Source organism: Amaranthus tricolor, chromosome 15 (assembly GCF_026212465.1).
Source record: "Amaranthus tricolor cultivar Red isolate AtriRed21 chromosome 15, ASM2621246v1, whole genome shotgun sequence".
Classification (NCBI taxonomy): Eukaryota; Viridiplantae; Streptophyta; class Magnoliopsida; order Caryophyllales; family Amaranthaceae; genus Amaranthus; species Amaranthus tricolor.
In genome coordinates this window covers 11,847,589-11,857,741 of record NC_080061.1, presented here as the reverse complement: position 1 = coordinate 11,857,741, position 10,153 = coordinate 11,847,589, and the positions used below count along the sequence as shown (strand labels likewise).

The 10,153-nt window shown below is 34.1% G+C and overlaps 1 protein-coding gene across 1 annotated transcript; it reads right to left on the bottom strand.

Moving 5' to 3' along the window:
* Positions 1-1,436: 1,436 nt before the first annotated feature.
* On the bottom strand, positions 1,437-9,674 carry LOC130800646 (peptidyl-prolyl cis-trans isomerase CYP22). The gene is made up of 7 exons (XM_057664211.1): positions 9,288-9,674; positions 7,223-7,246; positions 7,030-7,117; positions 5,435-5,527; positions 3,488-3,520; positions 2,534-2,590; positions 1,437-2,295 (listed from the first exon to the last, which is right to left on the bottom strand). Exons 1-7 carry the CDS (start codon positions 9,467-9,469, stop codon positions 2,185-2,187), a joined length of 588 nt encoding a protein of 195 aa, XP_057520194.1. The 5' UTR covers positions 9,470-9,674; the 3' UTR covers positions 1,437-2,184.
* Positions 9,675-10,153: the final 479 nt, after the last annotated feature.

Genomic DNA, 10,153 nt, shown 5'->3' with positions numbered 1-10,153 from the left:
GAGAATTTTATTAGAAAAAAATTTGTTCAAATTTCGAAATAGTGGGTTATAAGTGGGTATTTTCTGTGAGACTTGGCAAGTTTAGAAGCACAATTGCACAACTAATGAAGTTCAAAAACATGTTTTGGAAGGGAAAGAATGAGATGTGGGTGAAACTAGTTGTACTAAACTTAGGACTTTGATTCTTGTAAATTAACATTAGTATTTTATAATTTTTAATCAAACACAGTTTGAGATATTTGTAATTAAATATGTGCATATACTTGATCATGGCAGATATAAAGCCTCCAAATAAAATCTGACGTAAAATGTAAATCAATTTGTTACTAAGATATAACCAAAAAATATTTATCACTTGTTTTTATTACTAACAACGAACAATATATACTTTTTACTTTTTAATATTATACTTTATTTATTAAAAAATTATCATGAAGATTTATTCCTTATTAGTAACTACAAATATTATTATATAACTTCTCTTTTTAATCAAATTTTCTCTTATGAAAATCTGACACCTGTAAAGACAAGAAGACACTTAGTTTAGAAAATAATTTCTAAAAAAGGCTTATTTTCAAAAGAATTTATTGAATTAAGCATAATGAGATGGACCAAAATGTGTTTTTATCTCTTTTTAATCAAATTTTCTCTTATGAAAATCTGACACCTGTAAAGATAAGAACACACTTAGTTTAGAAAATAATTTCTAAAAAAGGCTTATTTTCAAAAGAATTTATTGAATTAAGCATAATGAGATGGACCAAAATGTGTTTTTATGCTAGAAAACGGATGTATTTGGCAAAAATGGACAATGCTAACCGTGCTTAAGGCCAAAGAGATACTCATTCAGACCGATAAAAAACACAAATTCTTAAAGAGAAGGTCTTTTGGAGAGACGTGTCTTATTAGGAAAAATAAAGAAATTTAAACTTAAAATCAAATGTGCGCTTCTTTACCTGTTTTAGCCATTGAAGTTGATGTTTTAACCTAATAGAATTGATATTTTAACCTATTTGAGTTGATGTTTCAACCTATTGAAGTTGGTATTTTAACCTATTTAGAGTTAGAGTTTTAACATGTTATGTTGTTAACCAATTGAAATAATATCAAAATACCAACTTCAACAAGTTAAAACACAACTTTAGTAAGTTATAATATCAATTTTCAATAGATTAACAACTTCACAGTTAACAGTTTAAAGCACAAACTCCAAATAGGTTAAAATACCAAATTTAATAGTTTAAAACACCAACTTTAATACGTTAAAATACCAATTTCAATAGGTTAAAATACCAACTTCAATAGGTTAAAATATGTTAAGCACTTGTTTTTTTTAAATTTAAATTTCTTTTTTTCTAATAAAATACTAAACCGATCCAAAGAAACGCGTCTCTCAAATAGACCGTCTCTTCTAAGAATTTGTGAAAAATATAACATGTCAACTCTAATAATACCCTTATTAACACAAATGAAATAGTCCTTTATAACCATGGCTACAAGGTTTTTTAATCATCATGGCGACATTTAAAAATTATGTTTTTTTAAGCAAAAACATGGAGTACTAAATTAACCACCCATAAGAGGCAATGGCATAAAGCACGACAAAGGATATTGATATGCCTTCAACAATCAACAACATGATACTCGACATGTACTTGGCGAAACCACTTCAACTTTGTTTTGAGCACGTTTTGACTCGCATGGTGGAAACATGAGTTCCTTTACGGAAATGTTGAACAAGAATCAAGAATGTAACTCAAGAGCTTGTGCCATCACTCATTTCTCCAAGTCTAGAATCTTGATCGGGTTTTCGTCAAAGCTTTGCTACGATTCTTCCTAAACTTTCATTGTTTCAGTATGTATAAAGCACGGTTCATAACTTCTACCTCTTCTACATTAATCAGTTTTCTGTCTGCACGATTCTGCGATAGTAAAGCTTCTGCCCTTTTCCTCTCAATGCAGATCAAAAAGTATACCCAAACTCCTTCCTCGGAAGAGTAAATTGTTCTACAAGTAAGATTAGCAAGAAGTTTACACTCAAATGTTTAAGGGACATGGATCACGTTACACATTCGCAAGGAAAATCCTGATACACGCCCCACGCCCCATATTCATGAAATTACGTCTAAACATGAACAATCTGAAAGAATTTCCCTTTGTATATGAACTAATTATGCTTATGTTCTACATTTCTCCACATTCAGCTATAGCACATGGAAGTTTAGGACGGCTGTTTGGTCCAGTTGCGACATTCTCAATTTTTCTGACAACCAAAAGACCATCACCAAGAACTCTCTGCAAGGAAGCAATTCAGTGTATCAACGTAACAGTACCAGAAAGCAATCAAAAACAGTAAGTCTCGGAATTCAGAAGCATTCTTGTCATACTTCATCTTTACCCCAACAGATTCCAAACAAGTAAAATTATATTTGTCTGATGTGTTGTACCTTTAGAACACAGATTCACCCAAGCTACTGCTAAAAAGTGCGCACACGAAAAGAAAGATTGGGGGTTAAAGGACCAAGAAGCTTACCCCAAAAACCACGTGCTTATCGTCAAGCCAATCACATTTTGCGCAGGTAATAAAGAACTGCAACAGAAGGAAAAAAAGGTCCATATCAGTTCAGCTTCTCAGCAGAATGACTGAATGTAGGGTACTCAAGGTTAAGAATGATAGAAGTTGCAAATAAACCTTCGTAAGAACAAACCCTATAGAAGTCACAGGCACTTGACTAGCAACAATTAAACACGCCAAATCCTCCATAGCTCACAACAGAGAGAATATATTGTCAAATATGAGGCTCTTTTTTTGTGCTTCTTGGATACCAGTACAAATTTTGTCCTTTACTAACTTTTTGGATAAATTGCATCATCAATAAAACAAATCCCATTTGTTCAATCAAGGTAACTAAGGGCTAATGCTAGCATTCGTCTAATGCTAGCATTTGTATGAGGAACAGATACAACAATGCAAAAGATTCCAATAACACAATCGGTAAAGCAGGAATACAGCTGACCAAATTTTGTTTGTAAAAACTTCTGTGACTAAAGATAAAATCAGAAATGTTGCTCATTTGGTAACAAGTAGGAAAGAAAATCGATAAATGGATTTCTTCAGAAGTATTTATTGGTGGTTTTTGTTGGGTTGAAATATTTGGGTAGTGGGGATCCTATACGTAATAGGAAATTCCATCACCCAAGACTCATTAGCTTCCAAGCTTGTGAACATAAAGATACTTAATAATCTGTTTTAAAAAAATGTCATCTTCAGTTCGGCCAACAATTATACAGCAGATACTAATTATTGCCAAAACCTATTATACATAGTATGGCTTGCAAAGGATGTTTTCCACTATTATGAAAAAATAGTAGTTAAGATCCCAAAGTAACCCCTCCCATTTTTGTACATCTCCACAAGAAGCATTTGATATATCTTGTTGCAGGGATTGATGGAATGTAACAGAAGAGAAGGGTACATGAATAGTACCTGGCATCCATTAGTATTCTGTCCACTATTTGCCTGCAGCAGCGTAAAATTAATATTTGTTAAAACCAAACAGTAATTAAGAATATCAATAATAAGGTAATATGAAAAGTATTGGCATCCTCAAAAAGTGTCTGCCAAAGAAAAGCTAGCCCATAAATGCAATGACGTGCAAATTGCACTGAAGTTATACACAGATAAAATGCACTGCAAAAAGCCATAGTCATCATCATTTCAGCACTAGTACATGCTTGAGAATCATCATTCATATAAACTTAATCTCCATTTCAGAAAAATACTGAAGATCAGGATTTTTTCTCCCTAAATAACACCAACCCCACCTCAGTACCTTAATTACAAAACTTCCTTTTGAAACCTATTAAGAATAATACAAAACATAAAAAAATTTCTCTCATCCCCTCAACTGACTCCAAAACAATGCATCAGAAAGAAGTAAAAAATGAGTAACTTTATATAGTGTCACAACATGTCCAACTGAAATCTGATTTATGGTCTTGTTAATTTATAAATTGGCTTCAATTCTTACACATCACACAGACATGTTCCCTCAACAAAAATACAAGTCGGTATCAGAATTAACCATATGGAAAGGAGTAACAACATTCGAGGACATATGAACTAAGGGACACCATGAGCTTATCATCCTTAACTATCATACGTTCTTATGTATACTCTAATTTGCAACAAATGCAACATTTCCCTTCACAATGTCTCCTACGCACAATTTTGTGCCATTGACGTTAAGCGGCCTTTTGGTAGATGCAATGGAAAGGAAAATAATTCAAGACAAAAGGCAAGGGAAAACAATCAAGAAATGGAAATCAGTACTTTTGTTTGGTTAGAAAAAAAATGAACATCAGTTAAGTGCTTTCTCCTTTCCAGTTTCCACCCCCAACCTCGCTTATGGTCTCTCACTTTCCCGCTCCTTCAGCCCTCAACTCATTCTAACCTCCTCTCTCAATGCTTTTCTAGGAAAATGGAAATGTAGAGTAATAAACCAAAGTCAGAATTTGAGATTGAAGTTGAACAATGGAGTTGAGTGGAATTTTTTAGTAGCAGTACAGATTGGCGGTTTTGAAAAGAAAGGGGGGAAGTTCAACTTCATTATTTTGCCTATTTTTAGGTATGTTTGACTTTCCTACTCAGAATTGTATTCCGTTATTTCAAGTTGATGGTGATGGAGGGATGGCAGTGCTGTGTGGTGAAGCTGTTGCGCTTAAGAAGGGGTTTTGTGCCGGAATGCAAGTGAGTAAGTGTCTTTTACTGAAGCTAAGAATGTGCATAAGGAAGGGTTGTGTGGGCCAAGTGAACTTTGACATCGTTGTTGCCAAAAGAATTGAGACAATTTCTAATATCCAACAAAAGAAGACTAGGCTAACAAGAAGTTTGAAAAAACACGCATTTCATTGGTATCATAAAGAACATGAAGCTAAATTTTTCACTAACATTTATAGTTGAGAAAGAAACAATTGACAAGCAACATCAGCTAGGAAAGGGAAACAATATGGAAGTTCAACTTCATTATTTTGCCTATTTTTAGGTATGTTTGACTTTCCTACTCAGAATTGTATTCCGTTATTTCAAGTTGATGGTGATGGAGGGATGGCAGTGCTGTGTGGTGAAGCTGTTGCGCTTAAGAAGGGGTTTTGTGCCGGAATGCAAGTGAGTAAGTGTCTTTTACTGAAGCTAAGAATGTGCATAAGGAAGGGTTGTGTGGGCCAAGTGAACTTTGACATCGTTGTTGCCAAAAGAATTGAGACAATTTCTAATATCCAACAAAAGAAGACTAGGCTAACAAGAAGTTTGAAAAAACACGCATTTCATTGGTATCATAAAGAACATGAAGCTAAATTTTTCACTAACATTTATAGTTGAGAAAGAAACAATTGACAAGCAACATCAGCTAGGAAAGGGAAACAATATCCATACCATTGATAGTAAACCAGGGCCAGTGTGCTTCGCAATGAAATTTTCATCATCAAATTTTGTCCCATAAATGGAAACACATCCACTACCATCACCCTGGAGAAAATAAAAAGATCCTTAGAGAAAATAAAAAGCACAAAAGACTTTTACATAACAAATCTCAATCAAACTTAACCAAATTTAAAGGAGATGTGTATTGTGTTGTCAAAGAAGCACAAAGACACCAACACAACACCAACCCTCTTTCTTCATCAAAAGGGGACTCAATTCATAAATAAAGTGTATCATATAAGATAAATACACCATGCTTGATACAAAACAATTATTTGCAAAGATTATATAAACAAGTCAAAGTTTCCCAATACTGAAAATTTGGAATCCTAGCAGCAGCCTAAACTTAGAACGACGTCACTAACGTAGTGTCCTTTGAAATGCACAACTGAAAATTTCACAAGAAATTGCAGCTGAAATCATTTTGACATTCATAGCAAGCATATAAGGTCAAAAAAACAAAATTTCTACAATTATGCAAAGTGAGAAGCCCTCTTTACAATTAGTAATTAAAAAAACAACTAACATTCTATAATGCATAATATGGAGGTTATCATAGGTACTATCATAATAGTTAGTTAGGATTAACTTGCAAACATAGCAAGTCAATTGAGAGGAGAAACTAGGATGAAAATGTGTGATTGTTATCACACAGGAAAAGAACTAAGGAAAAAAGTAGCTCATTAGTTAAGGGTATTGTAAAAGCTCAAAGCTCATTTAGGAGAGAACAAGCCTCTCAAAAACATGTGTTTGTGCAGTTCTCTATACATGCCTTCCTCTTTCTTCATAATGTCAGCACATTTCAACCAATAGTCTGATACAAAGCTTTTGAGAGGCTTGTTATCTTCCCAATGACTTTAATACCTTTTACAAATCACTTGAAAACTAACCAACTACCTTTCTCTTTCTATTTATAGCAATCTCACATTTCATCTTACTTTCTCCAATCTACTAACTAGCATCTTTTGCAAGCTAATCATAACAAAGAATTATGATGAAGCCTATGATACCCTCCATATTCATGAATTACATTTTCACTTACGTATTCTATCAGTAAAATTTATGTTTGGTCGGCAAAATAAAACGTAGCTAGAAATTCCCTCAAAAATTCAAGGAAGGAAATACAAGATGCGTAGACTGCATGTCTGCATCACATTCACTTAATTTAGGTAACTACTAAAAAAGCATTAACACATAATAGACTACAAAAATGTCGAAAACACCAACCATAATATTTTCAAAGCCTCAATTCCATAATATAAGGGCGAGGGGCTGGCTATACAATAATAGAGCACTAGTTTTAAAGACCTAAATTTGACTCAACCAAAGCACAGTGTCACACATTCATTATCTGGTATCTATATCTTCTTAAACCCACCAACATAAGGCAATTACTTTTTCTATTTAATTAGTACATAAACCATTGAAGTTGTTAACTGCAATTTTCCTTTGACCCCCAGCCCTACCAATCTGTGTTATGGTGAAAAGAAGATGGAAAGGTTATTGCATAGTAAACAGTGCTTCAATTATTCAAGAAGCTAACAAACCTTCAGAAAATCACCAGCTTGAATCATGAAATCCTTGATCACTCTATGAAACTGACATCCTTTATAGCCAACTGGCAATCCATTTTTCCTGCCAACGCAGATAGAAAACACATAATATTCTGAAGTAAAGCAGATTGTACAAAAAATGATGAAGCAACTATATTAAGTCAGAAAGGCTGCATAAGAAAAATACCTGTATTCCCCTGTACAAAACTGCCTGCAAATTGAAGATTGAAAATTGAAAAATGAAATATGATCAGAGAAGTCGCGATGCAACAAGTACTAACAAAATATTGTTCAAAAAATCTAAGCGGTACACTCCAATTACTCGTGTAGCATGTAAATAGAGAGCATGTACATAAAAATTATAGCGAAGGAAAAGTAGTCAAGCAAGTATCAACACAGCTGTAGCAATGACGAAAAATGGTATTTACAAACAAGGCATGAAAAACAGACAGTGTTCAACAATCTTTAACTGAAATCAATTCACCAACGGAAAAAAAAACTTACAAAAGTCAATTGCAATAGGCTACAAAGATATTAATAACACACTTATACCATCAACCCAATAGCCTCCTACACAACCATGTTAAAGAAAATGCAAAGCAAAAGACCCTTTAACCAAGTTTTTATATAAGCTTAAATAAACATAGCCCTCACTACATGTTCATTACAATTAATTGATGGTAAGGAATGAATATGAGGTTTATTTATAACGCAACAACCATATATGTAGATGTAGGATGCACGGTAGGAGTACATAATACTATAGTCCCATGATAAGTGTATAGGTGAAGGTAAACAAATTTGAGGAATCAAATGGTTTCATTATAAGTTTGTAACCTCATGTTTCAAATGATAAGAGTCAATTGTCAAATGATTAGTTTGGTTTAATAACAGCACAAGATGAGTTGTTCAACAATTAACAGCCCCTAAAATTTTCAGTAAACTGCAAACTTCAGAAGATGAAATACAAGAACCCATCAATTTAATTTACCAGTACAAATGTCCAACAAAAAATGTAGTAGTCTGTAGTCCTTCATCCCTCTTGTTACATTTGACATTTTAGTCCATCACCATACTTTGATAAATTTCTTGTAGATGAACTTGGTATTTCTCATGAAGTTGCTACAGTGTACTGCGACAGTTTGAGTGCTATTGGCTTAGTAAAGGATCAAGTACATCATGGTCGAATGAAGCACATTCATGTCAGCTCCAGAAGGAGGTGTATTGGTCTCTAGGTGGAGCTTACCCCATGGGCTCGTAATGTAGATGGAGCATTGTGAGTGGTTGTTACTTGGTTAAAAGTAGGTAATGAGTTTTTGTTTGGGACTTGTTGGGATGCTTAGTTTATGCATGAGGAGGCTAAAGATGGTAGTTTCACTATGGAGTTTGATGGATTCATTGCTGAACAAGATTTTGCGTTAAGGTGGAGATTGTTGATGTTTGTTGACTTGAACTAAGTCTGAAACATTGGAAGAAATAAGAGGAGTGGTCGAAGAAGGTTCTGTCAGCAGCATACACTAATCTTGATTGAGACTGACATTAATCTCAGCGAGATTAATATGGAAAAATCTAGTAACTTTGGGCAAGATGTTGAGAATAAGAGTTCATGGATACAGTGATTTTGGGCGAGATTAACTCTCATGTGAGACTCAAAGCAGCTTCAGTCGAGATTATGCATGGCTGCACGTTTCCACTCCGGATTTCAGCATTAGGGTTTTATTAATCATTTGTCTTTAAACCTAATGTCCTTTGTAAACAAGAATTACTATATAAACCCCCCATTGCTAAGGTTTAGGGTTAAAAAGAGAGAATTGAGAGCCACAAATTGAGAGTTTTTGGTGAGCAGCAAAATACTTTATACTTTGTATCATCTTGTTTCTATAATCTCTTTACATAGTGAAAATTATTCTCGGTGTCTGTTGGGCGTAGCTCTCGCATTGATTGTGAAACAACTTATATTCCTAGTGTGTTTTCTTATTGTTATTTATTTCTTTGTTACTTTTCGATTGGATTGGTTTGGGTACTTCAACTGTCCGCACCAACATAGAACTCATTTCAACTTTTTAAGAAAGTCTCCCCTATACCCAAGCATCTATTGAAAAATCAAATAAGACATTTCTAGTAAACTCAGCAGGACTGAAGAGTATATGACATGGGATTTAGGCAAACATAAGAACAGTAATTTCAAAGCAGAAATAATAGAAGAATCAATGAATATTGACAAAGGGGGATCGCAAGAAAAAAGGGATAACCTGAAATTCTCAGCGGTTTTAGGGGCAATATCAGCAAAGAGCTCCATCTTGATGCGACCAGCAGGAATTGAACCGATGGTTATGTCGAAGAATACAACTGGGTTTTTGGGATTTGAAGGTCTCTGATGCCATTCAACCGTTGTCGCTGGAATGTTGTTGTTATTGTTATCAGTTGCCGCCATTGTAGACTTTGTTTGAAAAACTCTGGCTTCTACAACTCTTCTTACTCAAGCTGCTCCAGAAAAACCTGCAACAATACAAAGACGAGAAAGCGCACTAGCGCAGTAGGTTGCGTTGGTTTTTCAAGCTCCTTCTCTTCTTTTCTTAGAACCGGGGACCCAGCCGATTCCATTCCTATTCGTATAATGATGAAAATCCCTAATTTAGAGATGAGCCTAAGTCGGATTTGGGTCGAATTCAACTAGATTTAGATTCAGACGTAATGGTAAATTATCAATGTTACCCTTGAGTTTTAACTTTTTTAACGATTCTATTAAGTTTTTTTCATTATCAATAGTATTCTTGTAATACTCACCGTCTTACAATTATAACTTATTTAAAATTTTTTCATTTAAAACCGTTCAAAACCGTTACTTTTTCTTTTGTTTTTCAATCTAAAACATAAAAAAAATTACTTCCCTACTACCTCCCTCCACTTCTTCTATCAGGGTAGCCACACCAAATCTCTACAAGAGGTATTCTTGTTCCCAATCTTCCACAACTTCCTCAAACTTCTTCCTTCTAATATCATAATAAATCAAACCAATAGTTGTAATTATAACTGATATAACAGTAAACAAAACCATTGAACCAACACTTAATTTCTTCCCATTTCCATAGCGTGGAAGCTTAGGAAGTTTCAATAA